Genomic DNA, 25,613 nt, shown 5'->3' on the forward strand with positions numbered 1-25,613 from the left:
CGGGTGGCATACCCAGACATCACCCATCCAAGTGCTAGTCAAGCCTTTGCCTATCTGAAGGTGCATGAAATACACATATGCTTGTGAAAAGTGGAACACTCATGAGCAACGGTATGCAACACGCCGTAAGAGGACGCATAGAACCGCTGTAAGAGGACGCATAGAACAGCGGAACCATAATAAGTGATTTAACTGGCAGAGAGGTGGCGTGCACGTAGGCCCAAAATCGCCCTCTTTTGTGTGACCGGACAGGTTAGTGTCACGTAGTGCTCCGTCGATGTGGAAGTGTCAACGAAGTGGAAACATGTAACCAGGTTCCACTATACCTCCCCGACATCGCAGAGTGGTGTTTCGGCTTGTCAGTGCGTTCGAACGAGGCAGCATGTTTAATCTCCAGGAGGCGGGTATGGTGTTCCATGGCTTTGCGGCTCGTACAGGGCACGCTGCTTAAATAGTGAGGCTGATGTGGAACCAGTGGAGAGAAGAGGGCGATTCACATTGACGACACAACGTGACCACAGAGCGAAGTGACCGCCATTTTGTCCGCTTGACAGTAACGAACAGAACAGCTTTGCCCACAGTGTTGGCGCGACGTTGGAGCACTGCAAAGAGTGTAGACGTATCAGAGTCGACGGTTCGACGTCGTCATCTGCGGGCTGTATCGGTAGCACGCATGCCACGTCGGCTTCCATTGACCAGAACCCACGAACGCCGCAGACTGCAATAGGTGCGTGAACTCCGACAGGGGCGTGCTGAATAGCAAAATGTGATGTTTTCGGACGAGACTCGCTTCAACTTGCCCCACAGTGACGGCCGCATACGCGTTCGTCGCCACAGTTGATGCGTTTTGGACGCGCCTACAAACCGCGCGGCAGAGTATGCTCCAGCAGCATATTCAGGACCTCTGTGATTCCACGCTGCGACGCCCAGCGACCCTGAATGCAGAAAACAGTGCTGCTACTCCATACTGAATTTTCATAGTCACAGTGCATACATACGTCAGATCGCCAGGTAAGTCGAGAGCGCTAATGAGCTGCTTCCTGGACTCGGGTAGGCGCGCCGGCCCCGGATCCGCCCGGCGGATTAAAGACGTCGGCCGGTGTGCCGGCCAGCCTGGAGGTGGATTTTAGGCGGTTTTCCACATCCCGCTAGGTGAATACCAGGCTGGTCCTCACGTCCCGCTTCAGTTACACCGCTCGCAGACATGTGAACACCTTCGCACTATTCCATGGGTTATACTAGACACAGACAGCTTGGGTACACTATTTCCGACCTGGGGGATACGGGGTGGCGGCAGGAAGGGCATCCAGCTACCCCTTAAACACTAACCCTCCCAAATCCGATATAACCACGCCGACCCAGCGCAACTGCGGGCCAAGGCGCCAGCAAAAGAAGACAGTTGGCTGGTTCAAATGGCTCTGAGCACTATGCGACTCAACTTCTGAGGTCATCAGTCGCCTAGAACTTAGAACGAATTAAACCTAACTAATCTAAGGACATCACACACACCCATGCCCGAGGCAGCTTTCGAACCTGCGACCGCAGCGGTCGTTCGGCTTCAGACTCTAGCGCCTAGAGCCGCACGGCCACTCCGGCCGTCCAAGAAGACAGTCATACAGATGTCAGTAATGTTAATCATTTGCGTAGTGTCATATCCTAAATCGGTGGAATAAATTTCACTGTAATCATATCTCTCGGTCTTGGTGCTTCACGATTCCACACAGCTGTGCAGTTAACGGGCCAGTTTCATTTCGAGCAAACTGCGTATGTAGTTGTAGAAACACTCTGTATTCGTATGTCCCATTTCATTCGTCCAACAGCCACTCTGAAAATGATCTAACGGAAAATTGTCATCCAGAATAAACAAAAAGGCTTCTTGGACTGTTTCAAGATTAGTTTTAGACAGTGCTAGTTTTGTAAGTTGACGGGTACGACGACCCACTTCACACGCTTTTTCGTATAGCCCTGTTACTCAAACAGAAAACGGGGAACAGGCCCGAGGCACAAACCTCACGTGCCACACGCGCACTACACGGAACCCCAGCGAGCTCCGGCACAATGGCGGCGGGCGCAGGCACAACTGCGGCAGCGTCGCAACAACGGCGGATCCGTTAAGGTGGGGACGCAGATATATGCGATTTTAACGCGTGTTTGTTTCCAGAGGGGTGCATAGTGAGCAGGGCGCGAGGCGGGCTCCCCCCGGCGTTCTTTTCGGAGGGGCGGCGCTGCGGCCGCGGCAGCCATGCTGCGCGCCGATCGGCACCTCGCCTCGCCGCTATCTCGTATCCGGCCAACCCTCATTCAATCCGCGAGGTTATTTCCCTCCCGCTCGCGTTCTCACGCAGCCACCCGCCTCCCCCCCCCCCCCCCCCCCCGACACTCCCCCCGACAATATTCGCCGGCCGCCCTCAGCCCTCGGCCCTCAGGATGAGGAATCCTCGCCCGCTTCCTTCCGCGCCCTCGGCCGTCGCCGTGTCCCTGATGCGTCTCCCTCTTCTCTCCTTCGAGTCGAGGGCCGCCCTCTTCCTGCCTGCTCGAGTTCTGGCGCGCGGGGAGAGGAATTTCTGGCCATATTACACGCGCAAAACAGAATTCCCGCAGTGGCGAGGCTGAGGGGAAGCGCCGAGTACAGCCGCTTCCCGCTGCCGCCGCGCTCTGACCCGCCCTGCTGCTTGCGCGCCGAGCAGCGGCACAAACTTCACTGCCACCTCGCCACTTACCATCCTTACTTACGGAAACTTCCAAATTAGAGACCTTAAAATGCTTTAACTGACCATATATTAGGAGGCAGCATGACGTGTGACACCGACACATAACCGGAACTGAAAACGCATATAATTGGGGCACTAACTTGAGATTTACCTCAAGGTTCAATACTTGCACCAATTCTTTTCCAACGAATTATAAATTAAATTCAAATTAAGACTCTCGCTTGACACAATAACATATCAAGAACTGCATTCGCACATAACTGGCTCTCTATAATTGAAATTTACTGTAGATTCGACACTTACACCAATTCATTTCCAAATGGGTATCAATTAACTCTAAAAGCAAAATGTTTCTTGACACAGTCATACAGTAACAGGAGCGCTGTGATGCATCGTTTACCTCAGGGTCTAGTACTTACGCCATTTCTTTTCTAAACAGATGCAGAATGTCGCTTGACATTATAACATAACAGCAACTACACTCAAATGTAATTGAGGTTCTGTAACTTAAGAAGTCTACTGCAGGGTTCGATACTTGCAGCAATTCTTATCCAAAATAATACCAAGTAACTTTAAATGCAGACTGTCGCTAGACACTGTCACATAACATTATAACATAACAGCAACTACACTCAAATGTAATTGAGGTTCTGTAACTTAAGAAGTCTACTGCAGGGTTCGATACTTGCAGTAATTCTTATCCAAAGTAATACCAAGTAACTTTAAATGCAGAATGTCGCTAGACACTGTCACATAACATTATAACATAACAGCAACTACACTCAAATGTAATTGAGGTTCTGTAACTTAAGAAGTCTACTGCAGGGTTCGATACTTGCAGTAATTCTTATCCAAAGTAATACCAAGTAACTTTAAATGCAGAACGTCGCTAGACACTGTCACATAACAGAACTTTCATATAACTGGGACACAGTAACTTGGAGTTCAGATAAAGTTCAGTACGTGCACGAATTCTTTCGGAATAAATGCCAATAAACTTTCAATGCGAACTTTTTAGGTTAGTCGGCGGGGTCAGGGATTTTCTCTGCCCCGTGAAGACTGGGTGTTGTGTGATGTCCTTAGGTTAGTTAGGTTTAAGTAGTTCTAAGTTCTAGGGGACTGATTACCATAGATGTTAAGTCCCATAGTGCTCAGAGCCATTTTTTTAGGTTAGTGCTAATTGTAAACGCGACGAATATCACTTGAAATAAAAATAAAAGTAACTGTATCCAGTTTTGATATCCCTCCTAATTACTGTACTCAGCACCCATCACAAACAGTTCCTTCCCATTCAACAGTATGTGTCAGGTAAGCTGCTCTTGGCAGCCTGGTTATTCATGAAAAATAACCAAATAGTTACCTTTCGATGGCTCTTGTGGCACAAATGCTGTAAACTGATTACTGAAAGTTGTATTTATTCGGCGTCGCATCCTTTACTCGTCTCTTTAAATATTCAACCGTTTGTCGTAACACTCAGCCCGCAATACTTAATTCTCCGTATCATAAATAATTGAAGGGACAACGAGGCCTCACACTGATACGTAAGTTCTTACTGACATGTAAACTCAGCGTTGGTACCGCAATGAATAACAATTCCACAGAAAGGTCGAGCCGACACTGACGTGTTTGCAGGATCATGTCTCAGCAGTGACTGCCCGCAACTATTAATCTTGCCCATGTTTCAGACTCTAATAGCGCGTATTTTTCGAGAGCTTTCGGGGACGATCATTTCATATTACAGATATAAGTCGTTTTCGTTAATAATACATTAATGATCGATTATTATTGTCACATAACAAACGGTGTTCCCCTGAGACCCACATCTTTAATGGTTATTGACTTTTAGTGTTAATAATTAACAATAAGTATTGACCTTTTGGCGTCTACACGTTTAGTCCTTTCCCGCCGTAGCATAGTTGACGTTCGTCCTCATTTCGACTGCACCACACCCCAGCTCCAGTTAAAAACCCATGGATGAATTGAGTCGTATGAGATTCTCTATGAGCGAACGGATTTTTGCTGGTAAAAAGCCATCGTATTAGAGTTCTTTAACGACACTGGATCTGCAGCGCTTAAGGCGTGACTTTACGATTTCTGATAAAGCACCCGTAGTGAAAAAAAGCAACGATAGAATGTTTGTTTTATAATGGAGATACTTCACAGACACATTTGTTAATATCTTCACAGAATGTTTCGGAAGATTCATTGGAATTAATAAGACACAGGCATAGGTACATATGATTTTTCTGGGCTACTTGGGCACAGCCTTTCAGTCGAATTTGCAGTATATACACTTTCTATAAACTACACTAACCAAAGATTTCCTACACAGTGGTAAGGACAGGTGGGCCACAGAGTGGTATGGCAACTGTCGTCATAGGAAAGCTGGGCAGGAACGGAAGTGATTAGTGAACAAGTTAACGCAAGAAATGGAATATTTACTTAACTTGTGTTTCTTGAGGTGTACAAAGAGTGATTACAAATAAGCAGCAAGAAATAAGTCTAGCTATTACAATAGCAACAAGGATGAAGCTGTCTGAACTAATGCACGAACGATGATGACAGAGCTGCATTTAAGTAGTGTCTGCGTATCGTCACGTAACCAAATGGCTCGGAGTGGGCTGCATAGCTGCCGCCAGCCGTCCTACATCGCGCCGGCTTTGGGCACTTGTGGTACGGAGCCATTGGAGGTGTGACTCAGTGAGCTATCGGCGTTTGATGAAAACTTACAATTCCGTTGCCAACATTGACGCCCGTGGGATGGTACTGTTACCACACTCAGAAATGTAGCTGGGTAATGGTAGTGGGCATTCTCTATTCCGATCTTCTGCTTCTCGATAGACTGCAGTAGTCTCGTCCTTCCTGCCAGTCAAGTTGGAATCAATGCAGACACATATGAGAAACGCAGATAAACTGGTATCTCTAGTGAATCACGCGCTAACTCACAGGCGTTACTAGGCGTCCTCGGCTCCAGCGGCGATTCATCCTGCAGTAGCTACAGCTGCTCGCCCGGCCGCCGCTCTACGTACACTGGGTTGACATGTGACCCGCAAACAGCATCGTACCATTTCCGCCTTCTGCCTCACCACGCTACGTCGTCGAGGCTCACCCGCCAGCCATGGCGGCAACGGTCGCTAGGAACAGCACTTGCTTCCCTGTACCGAGTCTGCTAACAGATGCAAGCACGGATGCTCACAACGCGCCAAGTGGCGCCCATCTGAACTACGCTGGCTTTCTTAGGCCGCGGACCGAGCTTCCCCCTAGTAGTTCCCTAACAATAGTGTTTTTGTACTCAACGCTACGTCTGTCTTGAATGTACTACTAGCCTTTGTTTGGATTACTCAATCTGGATCTAGGTTTGCCAGTGCTTGCACTTTTGGTGTTAATAACTGTTAGCGTTACAGGCTGTTCCACTGTGTAGTAGTCACTACGAATCGAACACTATAAATTTTTGTTTCCAGATTTTACGCTCAGACTGGCACGCATTTAAATCTTCCAGGAAGTATCGAAACAACACACACTCTACTGCAGAGTGAAACGTTAATGAGGCCATTCTAAATGATCACTGCCGACAGTCAGATTCAATGCCGCCTGGTGGCGTTATGGGCACATGACGCGGCAAGAAAAATGTATAAACGGAGTAAAAAGGCATGTCGCATTTGGGGAAATCCACTGCCATAAGCGAATTTGACAAAGGGAAGACCGTTACGATCTGGCGTCTGGGAACGAGTATCTCGGAAACGGCGCAGTTGGTTGGCTGTTCACGTGCTACCGTCGTGAACATGTAAGAAAAATAGCGGAAGGACCGTGAAGCAACGAGTTCGCGACGTGTTACTGGATCCCCACGTCGTGTCACCGAATGTGGAGGTCGGTAGCTTGCCTGCTCTGTAAAGCATTATACGAGGCAATCTGTGAGAGGTTTCATGACAGTGTACTGTGCTGATCCAGGCACAAGTGTTTCACAGCAAGCTGTTCATCGCACATTGTTGAACAAGGGGCTCCGCATCGGACGGCCACCGATGTGGACGAATGGAAACGTGTCGCCTGGTAAGACGAATCACCGATCTTGTTACACCAAGCTGACGGTCGTTTCGAGATTCACCGTCATCCAGGCGAACGGCTGCAGGAAACATACACCGAGCCACTGACGCACGCCATTGGGAATAGCATTACGCTATGGAGGACGCTTGGGCTTCCATGGGACCTGTGGTAGTAATAGAGCGCACCATGACAGATGAGGACTACGTGAATATTATTGCGGTAAACATGCATCCCTTCGTGTCTGATTTGATCCCCGGTAGCACTGACGTCTTCCAACAGTATAATTAACCCACTCAGAATCGTCCTACTGTGGTTATAACACACGTTATGCCTTGGGTACCAAATACGCCTAACCGGTACTAGATGAAGCATATCTTGGACATTTTAGGACCCAACAAACCACCGGCCCATAATTTACGGAAATCATGTGACCTGTGTGTTACATACCTTCCGAAACCAGCAAAGCACTCGTCGAATCCATAGCATACCGAACCACTACTGTTGTTGTGTTCCTAAGGTGGTATGCAGCCAGTGGTCACAATGCTTTGGTTGATCCGCGTGCAGAGTTTAATTTTTAACTTTCCAGCGCAGAGTACTTAAGTACGCCTACCTTGTTAACATCTCATCGGAGTAGTTGTACATGTTCCCGCCACATAATGTTAGGAGTGAGACATTCCGTTTCTTGTATGGAAAGAGCGTTTCAGAGTACGGACTGTATCGCAGAGGTACGACCTTTATTTGCTCGTTGAGACAGGCTGTAGAGCACCAGTTTGAGACTTTTCGGCCCAGGCGGCGTGGCGTCGCGGTGGGGACGCTCTGCTGTTGGGAGCAGGTGGGTGGCGTCAGCTGCCGACAACTTTAGATTAAAAGGAGGAGGAGGAGGGAGGAAGAGTGTGGGCGGAGGGTGAAAGGGGGGGGGGGGGTAAGCCGCAGCCGTGGCCACAGCGACCACCCCACACGCTCGCTGCGGCGCCTCGCTCCCAGGGGCGAGGACAAAGAAAAGTGCATTCCGCAGAGCACTTGTAGTACTCCCTGATTCGCCTGCATCACGTTGTTTGTGTATCCTTAATTACTTTGCTTATGAATTATCTGGATACCATAGCGATAATTTGTTAGAAACCTCTACCTCGATAGTTTGACCGAGTAAAGCGGGTAAGTCATCGAGACACTGGAGCTATTCTTGGGAGTGACGAGTGTATTTCTTGCTGTCTTCCTGGGCCAGAATTTCTGCAGCTTTCCTAAATTACGTGAAGGAAGTCAGAAGATGAACAGCGAATTTCGGAACACGTATTTGCCGAATTTGTCAATTAGCATAATTTGAAGATCTCCACAAGCAATGCCAAGGAAATAGCATTCGGGGAAAAACATTCTTTAAGAACTAACATTGTCATTGATGGAAAAATACTGGAGCAGACAAATAAAAAAAAATTGTTCAAATGGCTTTGAGCACTATGGGACTTAACATCTGAGGTCACCAGTCCTCTAGACTTAGAACTACTTAAACCTAACTAACCTAAGGACATCACACACACCCATGCCCGAGGCAGGATTTGAACCTGCGACCGTAGCAGCAGCGTGATTCCGGACTGAAGCGCCTAGAACCGCACGGCCACTACGGACGGCGCAGATTAGGTTAGGTTAGGTTAGTGTTTAACGTCCCGTCGACAACGAGGTCATTAGAGACGGAGCGCAAGCTCGGGTTAGGGAAGGATTGGGAAGGAAATCGGCCGTGCCCTTTCAAAGGAACCATCCCGACATTTGCCTGAAACGATTTAGGGAAATCACGGAAAACCTAAATCAGGATGGCTGGAGACGGGATTGAACCATCGTCCTCCCGAATGCGAGTCCAGTGTGCTACCACTGCGCCACCTCGCTCGGTGCCGGCGCAGACAAGTCATTTTAAGTATCTAGGGTGTGATATATTATATGATACTAATGTTTAAGTTAAGGAAATGCTCAAAAAGCACCAACTAATGCGTGAGACAATACAAACAACATAAAAGAATAAATTTCGTAAACAGACTTCAATGAAGTTTTATAGAGCAGTGGCAGTCTCTACTTTTAAATATGGTAGCGAAGCATGGGTAACGAGCGAAAAAGAACATCAACAAATACAAGCAGCAAAAATGAGATTTTAGAGATCGGGAAAGGGATGTGCAAGACAAGATAGAATAAGGAATGAATGCATTCGTCAGAAGCTAAACATCTTTGCCCTGAATGACAAGATAACGGACTACAATGAAAAATGGGGAAAATCATATGGATAGGATTGAGGAAAATCCGACTACCCACACTGGCAAGAAGAGATGCCGATCGACCGAGGAAAAGACGGAAGGAGGTCGCAACGGATCACAGACCCAATAATTGAAGGGAAGATGAAGTCATTTTACTGTTTTATTTTGAAGTGAACACTGTGTTTCATAATTTAATAACTAGCTAACTTCATACACTTGGGCGTTATCAAACCACAGTAATTTTAATCTGCCATCCTCCATAAATTTTCATGGTGATCCCAATAAAACTTGAATATTGATGATGTCTATAATGGTTTAGGATTTACTGTTAGAGTGAAATTAACAAGTTTTGTAACAAAGACCTGAATCCTAAAATCTAAACACTTCGGTCGATATTAACGATCGACATTTCATATAGAAGCGCATCATTAAAATGACAAACGTTGTAAATATCAACTCTGTAGCTTTATGTGTTTAAAAGATATAGTAAATTTAAATTATCAGTATTATCAGTATGTTGTCTCCGATGAACATTAGCGGTTGAAGACCACGAACCAGGTTCTAGTACTTATAAAGCCTTTGAGCCATTCACATATCTGGGAACCTACCCTGTACGCTTGGACCTTTGTCAACAGTGAGGACTGTGGCACCGCGTCAAACGCTTTCTGTAAATCTAGGGATATGGAATCTGCCTGTTGCCATCCATGCAAGGTTTGCAGGATGCCATGTGAGATAAGTCCAAGCTGAGTTTCGCACGAGCGATGCTTTCTAAATCCGTGCTGATTCGTGGGCAAAAGTTTTTGTATCTCAAGAAAATTTGTTATATTCGAACTTGGAATGCGTTCAAGAATTCTGCAGCAAACTGATGTTAAGGGTAATGGTCTGCAATCATGCGAGCCCGTTCTGTTACATTTCTTATATACAGGAGTCACATGTGCTTTTTTTCCAGGTGTTTGGAGTTCTGCCCTAGGCAAGAGATTTGCGATAAATTTAAGCTAAGTAACGTTACGTCGGAAGAATGACGAAACGGCGCTTTGAAATAAGACAAGGGCGTTTCCCACCTGCCGCAGATGTTCTCATAGCTACTTTGATCCTACCTGTGGTGCCTTTGTACTCGTATTTCAAGGAACAGTGGTGACGGCGCTGTCTCTGTAGGGTGACGTCGCGTCGGCCTTTTCCAGCCGCTGCTACACGGCTCTTCCGAGGGAGAGGGGACTGTCAAGGCTGGGAGAACCGAGGACATGCCGCGATAAGGACAGCGAATAAAGATGGCGGCGATACACTGATTGATGCGGCCGCGCTCCCTCGGCTCGGCCATAATTGGGTTCCGGGCGAGTGGCGAGTGGCGGCTGGGACAGGTGTTGCCCGCGTCGGATAAGGCGGCGTGTGTGGGCGCTGCGAGCACACCAGCCCCACGCGCTCCAGGTCTCGTCTCCCACCTGGGCAGGCGATGCGCTCTTGTTTCAGCGTTTTAATCATCGACACTTCAGATAGTAAGGTTGTTGTTCCTCTCTACCTCTGAGCCGTTCTGGGTAACACCATTCTCGATGGTCGTCACACAAGAACATTTGAGTGATCGAAGGCCACTGTGTGCGAAAGTCGTCTTTGGGACATTATAGGGGATACATAAAATTGCTATGGCCAAGAAGAAATAATAATACACTGTTCAAAAGAATTACGGGAACATGACTTTGGGCTTCTGCCGTACTCCACTGAGCAATAATTGAGAACTGGACATGTTACCAAATTATATCTTTATTTTTCACAAGGATAGTATGTAACAAAATACCATCACATTCCAGAATGAGATTTTCACTCTGCAGCGGAGTGTGCGCTGTTATGAAACTTCCTGGCAGATTAAAACTGTGTGCCGGATCGAGACTCGAACTCGGGACCTTTGCCTTTCGCGGGCAAGTGCTCTACCAACTGAGCTACCCAAGCACGACTCACGCCCCGTCCTCACAACTTTACTTCTGCCAATACCTCGCCTCCTACCTTCCAAACGTAACGGAAGCTATCCTGCGAAACTTGCAGAACTAGCACTCCAGAAAGAAAGGATATTGCGGAGACATGGCTTAGCCACAGCCTGAGGGATGTTTCCAGAATGGTAGAACACTTGCCCACGAAAGGCAAAGGTCCCGCGTTCGAGTCTCGGTCCGGCACACAGTTGTAATCTGCCAGGAAGTTTCATACCATTACATTGTTATTCACTTACTTATCGGGCTGAAAAGTCTGATAAGTATTGAAAATAAAGAGGAAACAATCATTTCTCCAGTCATCCTGGGAGCTTTTCGTTGGACTTTGAGAGCTTCTGTAATGTGTATGCCCTCCTTGAGCGTTTATCACCACCTGACGCCTAAGTGACATGCTCTGTATAAGTCTGTAGAGGACACACTGTAGTACCCATTCCCATTCTTCAATAACAGGCCTTGAGAGTTCTTAAAGAGCCTGTGATGAAACAGGATAACCAAGTCACGTCTGTCAAGCATGTCCATACATGCTTGGCCGGGCTTAGATTGGGACTCACCACTGGCCCATTTCATTTCTTCAATGGTCAGGCTTTGCAAGGCTTCACTGGTGATGCCCGCCATATGCGCCCTGGCGTTATTGTGCATGAGAACGAATCCAGTACCACTGCTATATGGAGCAGCCACTACATAGTATTGTATGTTAACTGGGGACCTAGAAACGACGGATAGTCTTCGTTCCCGCCGCAGCCGCAGTGGTCCACAACCCCAAGACGACTACCGCAGTCCACTTCACCCCTCCGCCGCCCCACACCGAAACCACTGTTATTGTGCGGTTTGGGCCCGGTGGAGTCCCCAGGGAACGTCTCACACCAAACGAGTGTAACCCCTATGTTTGCGTGGTAGAGTAATGGTGGTGTACGCGTACGTGGAGAACTTGTTTGCGCAGCAATCGCCGACATAGTTAACTAAAGCGGAATAAGGGGAGCCAGCCCGCATTCGCCGAGGCAGATGGAAAACCACCTAAAAACCATCCACAGACTGGCCGGTTCACCGGACCTCGACACTAATCCGCCGGGCGGATTCGTACCGGGGACCAGGCGCTCCTTCTCGCCCGGAAAGCCGTGCGCGAGACCGCACGGCCAACCGGGCGGGCAGCCACTACATGGTCATCAGGACCTGTTCGATTTACTGCCTGGCAGTAAGGCGACCATGGACAAGAACGCAATCCGAACGGCAGTCAACACTGATTCCTCCCCACATCATCACAGAACCTTGGCCGAATCTGTCGATTTCCTGGACAACATTTGGTAGGTACCACTCGCCACAGCGTCCCGACACATGAACACAACCTTCTGAGGAAATCTGGACTCGTCTGTGTAACAACACATTTTGCCAATGACGAAGTTGCCATTTAACATCGGAACGGCAGAAAGGAAGGTGAGCTGCGAAGTATTGTCTTGTCAAGGTACGGGGGAAGGGGGGGGGGGGGGGGGGGGGAAGGGACGGTCTGAGTCGTAAGGTCGTTTCTCGCAACCTGTTCCTTATAGTCTGATCGGACACAGCGGCTCCTTCTGATATCGTCTTGTTGTACTCTGGCGACAGCTCTACGACGCCACAGAGCAGAGATGGCCTTTATCGTTCTTAATGCGGGGTTGTAATGCATCAGCGACCTGTCTCCTTGTTGCGTGTCCACAACCCTGGATGACACATGGAGATTCATTAGCATCTGCAACAAAACGACCCGAAGTCCATCCTTCTTGGAACAAACAGACCGTCGTTGCAACTTGCACTGCGTTGAGATGTCGCATTTCAAGTGCTTGGTTGAATACAACGTCCACAAATGATAACTACCGCCAGTGTACCTCACTAGAGAACACTGGGACACAGGTACTCACCTTTTTCTGAGTGGATCACCTGAAATGTAACGGGTAATAGAGTCGACAGATGGCGAACGACTTTATTTATCGCATACCACGAAAGCGAAGATCTCAGGTGTGGTGTCACCGCCAGACACCACACTTGCTAGGTTAGCCTTTAAATCAGCCGCGGTCCGTTAGTATACGTCGGACCCGCGTGTCGCCACTATCAGTGATTGCAGACCGAGCGCCGCCACACGGCAGGTCCAGTCTAGAGACTCCCTAGCATTCGCCCCAGTTGTACAGCCGACTTTGCTAGCGATGGTTCACTGTCTGCATACGCTCTCATTTGCAGAGACGACAGTTTAGCATAGCCTTCAGCTACGTCATTTGCTACGACCTAGCAAGGCGCCCTATTCAGTTACTATAATTACTTCAAGAATGTATTCTGAACAGATAATATTGTGAATCATGTACCGTCAAGAGCGACTTTCATCATTAATGCATTAAAGTTAAGTATCAAACTAATTACGTCCGCTTTCTGAATTCTCATTCCTTGTCATGTTCCACACCTCACGTCAGTATGGTTCTTCCCTCCTCACGCCATCCTGCGTGAGCTAAACGCGTGCATTTCGGCCTCCACTCGTAACATGGTGTTGGCTCTTCTGCTAACACAAAATCAGGCTATGCCATAAGATCATGGGTATCGCCTGAATGAAAACAGATTTAGCGGACTGCACGCTGACACACGTGTTCCCCTAATTCTATTGAACAGTGTGTATTCCTTCTGGCTGAAATTAAGACTGACTGCCTACGTAGCACAGAATTTCGTGTAAGAGTAAACAGACACCGATAAAAGAGATTCACCTCTGCGGCGCTTCGATATATATCGAAATCGTGATTTTTACCTCTTTGCATCTGTGGCCAAGCAACGGCCTCCTTCGCGTCCCACCAAGAGGAATGAGCCGTCTCTCCTGAGCTGACTTAACGGCGGTACGCCTGAGCTCGGCCTCAGTCATTGACTACCGATACCGAAAGGATGGCCGCCCAAGGGCAAATCCTGGTAGTTATGAAGGTCATGGACATTATGAGCATTTGCCTAGATAATGTAACATATGGAGCAGTTTTAGTCTGTCATACTGCCTCAGGTGCCTGAGAAGCAGGTCTCTCGGATTTGGTGGAAACGACCCTGGAATGTGACTGGCTATTTGTTGCTACAGAATTCACGAGCAAAATGGAATTACTGAGGCCTGGTTGGACGTGTTGAATGAGCACATAGTGTGGATACCGTGTGAACTGCTATATGAACTACTCGCTGTGCCGTAGGGATCCTTGTATTGCGTGTTTCAGATCTGAGCGAAACATGCATTTATTCCTCGAGTTTATCAGTGCCTTGGCATTGGTAAAGATTTATGTCTGTTCATTTCATTGTAATTCGGGTCCATCGCTATTGAGCCTGGTCTTTAACTTGTGACTATTACTAGTGTTCGCCTTGTGTACATTTTCCTTAGCCGAGCGGTCTAAGCACTGCAGTCATGGACTGTGCGCCTGGTCCCGGCGGAGGTTCGAGTCCTCCCTCGGGCATGAGTGTGTGTGTTTGTCCTTAGGATAATTTAGGTTAAGTAGTGTGTAAGCTTAGGGACTGATGACCTTAGCAGTTAAGTTCAATAAGATTTCATACACATTTTTTTGTACATTTTCCACTTAGGATAAAATTCATTCCTTCCTGTTTTAGTTGAAGCCTGGTAGACGTTCCCGTTTAAATTACATTTGCGCATTCTTTTTTATAACTAGCCTCAGTAGTTGCAATCAGACTCAAGGAGTGTTAACTGTTTCTGTCTCTCTGTTTTTAAATTTTATTTATAGCCTATATTCTTTTACGGAACTAGGCTTAGAATGTAAGTAATATTTATGATTTAGGTAAAGCCGATTTTGCTCATTATTTAATAATTGCTCACTGGTTGTTTTGAAATGCTGGGTTTGCAAGTTTGTATTAATGTTTTGATTAAATGTTTAATGATGTTCCTTCTTTGGAACAAAGGTAACCGAAAGGGTTCCATTTTGTCCTTTTCCAGTAACGCCTGAATTTCATTTTGTTTTTTATTTTAATAACTGAATTTTTTTCTGGTAGCCCAAGTGAGGGCTGAGTTCCACACTGTACTTTATTGAGATGATTTTCGTAAAGACTCTACCCAAGTTCACATTTTCGAACATCAACTGAAAGTTGCTCAGTTTGCAGTTATTAAACTAGGTGTGTGCTTCTTGCGTTCTTTGGGGATTGTAAATTTTTTCATGTTTAAAAGAGAAAGAAAACTTCCTTCCTTACTAACTTGCTTAATAAAATTAATTGAAATTATTGGATGATATGCTGTATCGTTGCGTCATAACACCTTACCACTCCTAGCTCCCAGCTTGCTACAATATATGAGAGATGAAGCCAAAATATTTGATACAAGCGAGACATTAGAATGAACGCTGGTGCAGGCGAAGAACGCTTTCTTCTGTTCTGATTCACAGTATTCTTATAAAAATGAGGGGTAGATTTTGAAACCGTACGTCAGCACAATCTTTATATTCGGAGAAACAACGGGAAAGGAGAAACTAGAAGTAATATGAATTGTTGAGAAAAACCAACGGTATTAAGAAAATATGGAAAACCACTCCACGAAGAAGGAATATGTTCTCATAAAAAGACGAGCGTTTCAGATAAGCAGCAGATTCGAATCGAGGCCAAGCAGAAATCTTTTTTCACTGCATAGACCTTACATGCCGGCCGCTTTGGCCGAGCGGTTCTAGGCGCTTAAGTCGGGAATCGCGCGACCGCTGCGGTCGCAGGTTCGAATCCTGCTTCGGGCATGGATGTGTGTGATGTCCTTAGGTTAGTTAGGTTTAATTAGTTCTAAGTCTAGGGGACTGATGACCTCAGATGTTAAGTCCCATAGTGCTCAGAGCCATTTGAACCATTTGAAGACCTTACATAATACATTTATAAATAGCCAAAACGGAATTGGAAAGGATAAGAAGATGAGAATAATTGTAAGGGCTTGAACACATCATTTTACGTAACACTGAATGTCAAAAATGTTCACAAATTGAAGAAGAAAAAGGGGGAGTATTAGTAGTATTAGTTGGAGACTCTACCACGGACACCCGTTAAGCCGCTTGTGAATTGTAGGCGTAGATGCTATTGCGAGAGGTATACGAAGTTGTAAAGATTAGATGGTTAGAATAGATGGAGGACGGCATCTAACCAATCGAAATTAGAACAACTTCGAGATTCGCACATATTCTCCCACTTACAGGTATTCACTTTGAGTATCATTCAAACTTTTATCGATGTAGGAGATGTCACATGTCGCTAACGATACTTTAATCTGCTCGATCAGATATTGACTTCCATATGAGAAGGCGTTAATGCTCCGATTGAGATATCTGTAAGCTGCAGCTATTAGTTCGCGGGATCCCATCAGATGGCATCCTGTCTCTCGCAAAAAAAGCAGCGGCACTGGTGTAAGTATCAATAGCCCTAAGCGACAAGATCGTACAGTCACCAATAGAATGCGTCCGGCTCGTATCACGTGGGCATCCCGTGTGATCAGCAAACGCGAGATATAAGAAGTTTCGGGAGATGGGGCAACATCCTCTACACAGCTAACGTGCTGCAGCCATCTGCCTCCATCCATCTTACTCCCGTATGCCTACGACACCGTCTTCCTTTCAGCACCTCCACATCCACCGTAATAACTTTTCCTCCTGGTGTAACTTCTGGGATATGGAAACTGATCCCATCAAAACTCAGGCGATTATCACTGCACGTACTTCTTGACACGTCTGTCACCCTGACCTCCACTTCACCATTCATGACCATGCTATTCATCTCAATAACTCACTAAAATATCTTGGACTATCTTTCAAGCACAAACTATGCAAACTAACATGCCATCCCATTTTACTAACCGTCCAAAAAATGGCCTTAATAGACTGAAATTATAAAACTATTAACAGGCCGTACAAGTGGCTTACCTCCTTTAACAGTCCTGTACACTTAAAAATACTTACTAGTCACGTGCCAACGCAGTCTTGATCTACGCAACTCCAAAATTTTTCATCTTACTGTAAGTCCAACAACACGATAGCACTCGGCATCTCCTTCCGTATCCACCTCCCCTCTCTATCACTTAGCCTCAACTACTTGATTAAATTCCCCCTTACTTACATTCCTCGTACATCGCAAATTTTACAAATCTCACAAACTCAAAGATCAAAATCCCGTTGTCTCCAATCCTCTTCAATCATAGGATGCTGCTGCGAGTAGCCAGAACGTTCAATCGCAGCTTCACGCCCTATCGCAGCTTAAAGAGACTCTCTCTTTCTCTTCAGGGAAACTGGCCTGATATCTACCCATGCTTCCAGAAATAGTATTAGTCCCCACATCCTCTCCTTAGATCATGGCTCCAGCCCTCTCCCAGGCTCCTGATCCATGTTCTCTTCTCCCTGCTCCAGCCTCCATTTATTTGTACCACTTCCCAATCCAACATCACCTCCCCCCCCCTCCCCCCCCCCCCCCCCGCCCTCCCAGACATGGCAACCCATTTATCTGTATTTTCCTCTCATCTCGTCATCAGGTCCTCTCCTCCTGCCTACACTGAATGTTCTGGTAGCTGATCTTGAGGGTCTTGATGAACATGCATCCGGGTTTTTTATTTATTTATTTTTCAGAAAATCGCTTTTGCTGTATTTCAAACACGTCATTTCAATCTTTTGAAGTTGGAGAGAACACAATCTGTATTCTTTTAACTGCCAGCCACTCTCTTCCCATGTCGGTCAGAGGATTGGGGAGGCAACATGCTCGGAAATGGATTGCCACGTGGCGCCAGAAATTCAACATCAGGAAGATTCTTACAAGACGAGAAGTCGTATCAAATCTCTATCCGGTCTGGGATTGTGGGAGGGCGGCGAAATGTCTGAGATCCGGCGCAGCTCGTCAAGCCCACACTTGTTATCTGCACACGAAGCCTTCGATCACGCACCGTTATCGTTGCAGCACAACGACTCAGCATTCTTATTGTGGAGTACGCTTATGGGATTTTCTCTCGGTACTTGGTTCACGATCACTTTAGCACCATTATCCTTGCAGTACAACTACCCAGCATTCTTATTTTGGAGTACATCCATGTGACTTTCTCTCGGTATTTGGCTCACGAGGGATTTGGCTTGTTTCTGGTTTTGGTTATCCTACCGATCTACATCAGCACTCCACTTGCTGGTTGGACTGCCCGCAGCTTCGGTATTTTAGGCTACTGCGCTTTTACCACTTCCGTCTTATGACTTATGGCTCACCGAGCGAGGTGGCGCAGTGGTTAGACACTGGACTCGCATTCGGGAGGACGACGGTTCAATCCCGCGTCCGGCCATCCTGATTTAGGTTTTCCGTGATTTCCCTAAATCGCTCCAGGCAAATCCCGGGATGGTTCCTCTGAAAGGGCACGGCCAACTTCCTTCCCCATCCTTCCCTAATCCGATGAGACCGATGACCTCGCTGTCTGGTCTCCTTCCCCAAACAACGCAACGCACAACTTATGGCTCGGCAGTTTCTCAGCTCTACGAAAGCCACCCGACACTAGTGTTTCTATCGTGACGATAGAAAGAGCTATGTTACTTGTGAAGCCATTTCTCTTTTTTCACTGTAATAAAAGCCAAGCACTGCCATGTACAGCCAGTAAATCAGCAGTATTGATAATTTACAAGTTTACTCAGTTTTTAAGTATAGAAGTGTAGCGTCAACACCGAGAAAGTGTTGCACGACTATGGATGCCGCGGGTGAGTTCGGCCAGGGTCCACCCCCGTCGCTCGGGCCGGCTGACGTATGGCGGCGATCTGGCTCTCATTACGAGCGTCCATCGGCCGGGCGCGGCCCCTCTGTTGACATTATGCGACGATAAAGAGCGAGGGTCCCCGGGGACGCATTAGGAGGGCGAGACGGATGCGTCTTTGATTGCCTCCGCTTCGCGAGCTTCCGGTCGCCAGCCACTTGCTGCTGCCCGGCCCGCCCCTTCCGCCCACGCCTACATACTTTGCCGTCCCCCGCCCCCGAGCAGCTCCGTGTTCATCGCCGTTAAGTGACCAGCGCGGGGGCGAGCCGGAATGTCGCCGCCACGCACTGCCGTGAGCTGCCCCCCAGGAATGCGCCTAACATTAAGTCAGCGCAGTGTCTTCGCCTAGCTGCTGCAAGCAAACGTATGCGGTGCATATCGATATCTGAAATGTAACAACATTTGCACACACGTCAGTAGGAACGTAACGTTACTTATGTGGTTTCGTCCAAGAATCGCGGTCCCACACAAAAAGTCGGCAACGCACATCGATGCCACAGACATGAACGATGTCTCGCTGCAATCCGCAAAGACGTATGGTAGAGGCTGAAGAAGACACGCCCTCGCTCTCAGCACATCAGTGCCCTCACACAGAGGTCAATATAGAGCCGAGCATGGAAGCCCTGTGCCCCACTTCGTGACCACAGCTAAGGCAGTAAACATCAGCGAATAGGATTAAAGAGTTATTCAACTGTCAGAAGGAAACATACTTTTGTAAATGTTGAACATTTTCCTACTAGAGATAAGTTTGTTAATTAGTGCATCAAGTGATGCTTTAATAGTCAATGATAGTAGTAAATTACACTACTGGCCATTAAAATTGCTACACCAAGAAGAAAAGCAGACGATAAACGGGTATTCAGTGGACAAATATATTACACTAGAACAGAAATGTGATTACATTTTCACAGAATTTGGGTGCATAGATCCTGAGAAATCAGCACCCACAACAACCACCTCTGGCCGTAATAACGGCCTTGATACGCCTGGGCATTGAGTCAAACAGAGCTTGGATGGCGTGTACAGGTACAGCTGCCCATGCAGCTTCAACACGATACCACAGTTCATCAAGAGTAGTGACTGGCGTATTGTGACGAGCCAGTTGCTCGGCCATCATTGACCAGACGTTTTCAGTTGGTGAGAGATCTGAAGAATGTGCTGGCCAGGGCAGCAGTCGAACATTTTCTGTATCCAGAAAGTCCCGTACAGGACCTGCAACATGCGGTCGTGCATTATCCTGCTGAAATGTAGGGTTTCTCAGGGATCGAATGAGGGGTAGAGCCACGGGTCGTAACACATCTGAAATGTAACGTCCACTGTTCAAAGTGCCGTCAATGCGAACAAGAGATGACAGAGACGTGTGATCAATGGCATCCCATACCATCACGCCGGGCGATACGCCAGTATGGCGATAACGAATATACGCTTCCAATGTACGTTCACCGCGATGTCTCCAAACACGGATGCAACCTTCATGATGCTGTAAACAGAACCTGTATTCATCCGAAAAAATGACGTTTTGCCATTCTTGCACCCAGGTTCGTCGTTGAGTACACCATCGCATGCGCTCCTGTCTGTGATGCAGCGTCAAGGGTAACCGCAGCCATGGTCTCCGAGCTCATAGTCCATGCTGCTGCAAACGTCGTCGAACTGTTCGTGCAGATGGTTGTTGTCTTGAAAACGTCCCCACCTGTTGACTCAGGGATCGAGACGTGGCTGCACGATCCCTTACAGCCATGCGGATAAGATGCCTGTCATCTCGACTGCTAGTGATATGAGGCCGTTGGAATCCAGCACCGCGTTCCGTATTACCCTCCTGAACCCACCGATTCCATATTCTGCTAACAGTCATTGGATCTCGAGCAACGCGAGCAGCAATGTCGCGATACGATAAACCGCAATCGCGATAGGCTACAATCCGACCTTTATCAAAGTCGAAAACGTGATGGTACGCATTTCTCCTCCCTACACGAGGCATCACAACAAAGTTTCACCAGGAAACGCCGGTCAACTGCTGTTTGTGTATGAGAAATCGGTTGGAAACTTTCCTCATGTCAGCACTTTGTAGGTGTCGCCACCGGCGCCAACCTTGTGTGAATGCTCTGAAAAGCTAGTCATTTGCATATCACAGCATCCTCTTCCTGTCGGTTAAATTTCGCGTCTGTAACACGTGGTGTAGCAATTTTAATGGCCAGTAGTGTATCAGGTACTCGTATGACGAATGATTGTATCAAGCTAAGTAAATGTTTTTATCATTCATGTAATAAAATGAACAAATATTTATCCGTTGTGGTTCAGATGCGCTATCTTCCAGAGCAATCAAAGAAACCACAGTTATGACCGTACAATGTTTTTTTTCGGGTCATAAAAACTTACATATTATTCACGGCCATATCAAATGATGTGCGTGTCAGTTATAAAATCTCTATGATGTGAAAAGCGATGTGGATCTAGAAGGCACAGAACTTCATGAATATTTAAACTCTGATTAAAATGTCTGTGTGATCTCCATTGGATCCAATATCTATGCCACCTCGCAGAACACAGGGCGTCATACGTACGTGTTACAGATACCAGACGCTAAACGACCGCAATTCCTGGCTTCAGTGGTCACTTCTGTCACGAAATAGAAACTTGGAGCTGGTCGACTGTCCAAAGAGCCTACAGTACCTCTGAACTCATACGTAGATGTATCTGTTACATACATGTGAGTGATGCATATCCCTTGGACGATAAGCATATGAGGGCACAATATATAAATATACATAAAGAGACAGCATTATCGAAACGAGAAGGTTTCCGCATGACTCCAGACGGACGCAAATATAACTTCTCTAGAAGGTACTGCCTCCTACTAGGCCCTTTAGAAATTTATTCCTATCAGATGCTGAAAAACACGGTCGCCATGATAAAAATACTCGCCCTTGAAGTCAATAAATTAAGAGCGAGTATGTGAGTCCCTACTCTCTGTACTCCACTACATCGCAAGAAGCACGTAGAGGCTGTTTACCAGTGTTATACCAGACCATGCTGCGCTCTCTTTTAAATAACGTGACGAAGAGTTCAGACCCAATGGAATGTTTATATTCCAGAATACAAGGAATACAGAAGTTAATTACTAATATAGCTATCGCAAGAAACGTACACCAACAGAATCTACCACACGCTGTAGTACCCTGCTGGACGGGAAACCGATTCTGTGGTTGGGACGCTCTTGCGGAGTGTAACTTTTCCAGAGCCTGGGGCTCTTGCTCAGATAAGCTGCTTTTCGCACAAGCATACAGACACACTAAAGATGTTCTTCCTACCCAACAGTGCAGCGCAGCGTGCTGTAGTGTGTGACACGTGATACTAGGGATTAGGTTTAATATATGATGAAAGGCTGAAAAAACTGCGACCATTCACATTTTTTTTATAATTATTTCGTTTGCCTTTACCAGGCTGTTTTGCCCGTCTTCAGACGAGGGTTAGGTTAGGTCGGAATGTGACGATCTGGTTGAGAGGTGGCGAAGCGAACGAATGTGAGAGCAAAAAAAAACGTGGTTGTGGTCACAGACTGATCTGTAGCTTAGCCTGAGGTCAAGATTAGGTTGGAAGGTGACAGTCTGTGGGTTGGTGAAGCTAATGAATGTGAAAGCAAATATCCTGGTTGTGATGATAGACTAATCTGTGGCCTAGCCCAAGGTGTAGGTTAGGTTGAAGTGTGACAGTTAGGTGAAAACAAAAATAATACCTGGCATGTTTTGTTTATCCGCACAAGGCACTCTCCGACAGCTGTCACGAACTCTAGGTTCTTAGTCTTTCTATGTGGCAGGTGAGGCATTCTTATGGGAATTGACAGACTATATGCCCACACCACTACCCCTTTAGGAGGATTAGGGGAAGACTAGCCCGTCATCAGCAGGCTGAACAATCTTTCCTTTTCCTGCCTACCGGAAACTGGCTCTGGTGTTCACAATAGCAAGCAGGAGGAGCAAACACGCGCGGCCAGCAAATGATATGTTACATACGTTAGATTGCTGTGAGCATGCTCTGCTGTTGGACGGTGACATTTCGTAGTCAGTCGTAGAAGACACTAAAAGAGTAGGGAAATGCGGGCCAAAGTCGAGTACTCACGCTCGGGATGTTGTCGTTGGTGCAGACGCCCTCGGAGAGGAGCCGGTCGCGGATCTCCCAGGCGAAGATGGACGGGCACTCACGCTTGTACTCGGCGATCTTGTTGACCACGTTGGAGGTGGCGACTCGTGGCTTGGAGCCGCCGATCGCTCGCGGCTTGATGGAGCCCGTCTCGTAGTACCTGCCGTGCAAACCAGAGGCGCTGCAGCCGGGCGCTACACACAGCTGTACTGACCAGTTACAAAGGCGGAACTATGAGTTCCACGTCCCGCTGACGTCGAGGTCATTAGAGGCAGGCAATAAAGTGTTGTAGAAATAATCGGCCGTCGCCTGCTATTCGCCAGGTGTGATTTAGGGATGGCATGTGCATCGGTTTTTCTTGTTTTCTCATGCCCAAAAAGCAACATCTGCTCTCTGATCAGTCTTCATCTGAACTAAATTCCCTTATCTAATGACCTCAACGTCGACGGCGTAAAACTGAAACATCTCTACCATCCCATTTCCCACTTCACTAAGTTCAAAAATAGACTTATTTTATTATCTAGGTCGAAGACTGCAAGGATGGAAACATGACTCAGTTTGAACGTTGAGATTGAAAGCTTACCGCACAGAACCGGTGGATAATTGTTTCCACGTTTCATTGTGGTGAATTTTGGAATTAAGACGAAAGAGATATGATGGTCAGCCGAAGAATCAAATTTTGTAAGAAAATCGGGAACATCTGAACTTAATGGTAGGTCATACTATGAAGTGTTATTTAGGTACTCACTTATTCACTGTGTCACATAATGCAAGTTCCCAAAACTACTTTAAAATACTGCCTATCTGTAGAATGAAGTTCAGTCGATGGAAAGAGCCTTAGTGCAAAACTTCTATCGCTTGTATATATGGTACATGCGCTACCACTAGTTGAAATTGGTAAATTTGTAGTGGTTATAGTCTTCTCGTATTAGTACTAACAGTAGTGGTAGTAGTAGTAGTAGTAGTAGCAGTAGTAGTTGTAGTAGTGGAAGAAGAAGAAGAAGATGAAGTACTGTATAGCTGGCACGAGGCAGTAAACTCCTATAAGAATTATACTGATTGTCAACTACTACTGTCAATATACTACTAGTAAAGATTTTCTACCTTATACATTCTACATACTATTGCTGCTATTATTACAAGCATTAGTGGTGGAGCAGATGATACTGGTGACTGTTTTAGTAATAGCAGCATTAGTAGATGTACGAGGACTATACAGAAAGTGAGGAACGATTGGTCTCGAAATGGAAACCACTGTGAAAATCCGACGAGGCTTTTCATAGACGTTTTTGGCAGTGTCTCTAATATGCCCGTCGATCGCATCAAGACGCTCTTTTCAGTTGTGAGTGCACTGTGAGCGAGTAAAGGTGCCTAGAACTACGATGTCTCCCGCCACGTAGGAGGACCGGTGAGAGGCTTCGCCTTAATGAATGCAGCCCACCTAACACAGCTGCCACGCACTTCCTTCTTCATGGCAATTCTCAGCCGCACTCTGCAGGGGCAGTGAAGAAGCTCCTGCAGTCTTTTCGATTGGAAGTGTTCGATCACCCACAACACAGCCCTAATTGGCTCGACCTGAATATCATCTCTGTTCACATGAAACGCTGGATATGAAGACAACACTTGGGCGCAGGCTACGCGCTGTACATCAGCGTAGAGAATTATCGGAAAGCACAGGCGGCTGCCTTCTATGACGATGGTGTTGGAAATTTGGTATAACGCTCCGACAAATGTCTAAGTCGGAGCGGCGACTAACAAGGGAACCTCCCCATCGCACCCCCCTCAGATTTAGTTATAAGTTGTCACAGTGGATAGGCCTTGAAAAACTGAACACAGATCAATCGAGAAAACAGGAAGAAGTTGTGTGGAACCACGAAAAAAATAAGCAACATATACAAACTGAGTAGTCCACGCGAAAGATAGGTAACATCAAGGACCATATGAGTTGAGGAGCACCGTGGTCCCGTGGTTAGCGTGAGCAGCTGCGGAAAGAGGTCCTTGGTTCAAGTCATCCCTCGAGTGAAAAGTTTAATTTTTTATTTTCAGTCAATTATTATCTGTCCGTCCGTCCGTCCGATGGACATATGCGGGATTTGACGGTCTACACACGGAAAAATTTGAAAACGTTAAAAACATATGTTTTGACAGAGCACAGGAAAAACTGCGAATATGAAACTGTTGCATTCATTTGTTGCAGTTTATGTGACAAACTCTTATGTCTTCATCACTTTTTTGGGAGTGATTATCACATCCACAAGAAAACCTAAATCGGGCAAGGTAGAAGAATCATTTTACCCATTCGCCAAGTGTACAAGTTAGGTCGGTCGACAACATATTCCTGTCATGTGACGCACATGCCGTCAGTAGTGTCGTATAGAATATATCAGACGTGTTTTCCTGTGGAGGAATCGGTTGACCCATGGCCTTGCGATCATATGTTTTCGGTTCCCATTGGAGAGGCACGTCTTTTCGTCTACTAATCGCACGGTTTTGCGGTGCGGTCGCAAAACGCAGACACTAAACTTATTACAGTGAACAGAGACGTCAATGAACGAACGGACAGATCATAACTTTGCGAAAATAAAGAAAGTAAAAGTTTCACTCGAGGGATGACTTGAACCAAGGACCTCTCGTTCCGCAGCTGCTCAAGCTAACCACGGCGCTCGTGAGCTTAAGCTACCCTTGATGTTGCCTTTGTTGCGCTTGGACTACTCAGTTTGTATATTTTGCCTATTTTTTTCATAGTTCCACACAACTTCTTCCTGTTTTCTCGATTGATCTGTGTTCAGTT

General features: G+C 46.7%; 1 protein-coding gene across 1 annotated transcript in view; it reads right to left on the reverse strand.

Annotated features, from left to right (window-relative positions):
• LOC124622943 (paired box protein Pax-6-like) overlaps positions 1–25,613 on the reverse strand; it is a 341,169-nt gene that overhangs the window by 220,541 nt on the left and 95,015 nt on the right. The window contains exon 3 of the mRNA XM_047148734.1: positions 22,802–22,982. Within this exon, the coding sequence (XP_047004690.1) occupies positions 22,802–22,982 (181 nt within the window). The remainder of the gene's footprint in view (positions 1–22,801; positions 22,983–25,613) is intronic.

Source organism: Schistocerca americana, chromosome 7, assembly GCF_021461395.2.
Source record: "Schistocerca americana isolate TAMUIC-IGC-003095 chromosome 7, iqSchAmer2.1, whole genome shotgun sequence".
In the NCBI taxonomy this organism is placed as follows: domain Eukaryota; kingdom Metazoa; phylum Arthropoda; class Insecta; order Orthoptera; family Acrididae; genus Schistocerca; species Schistocerca americana.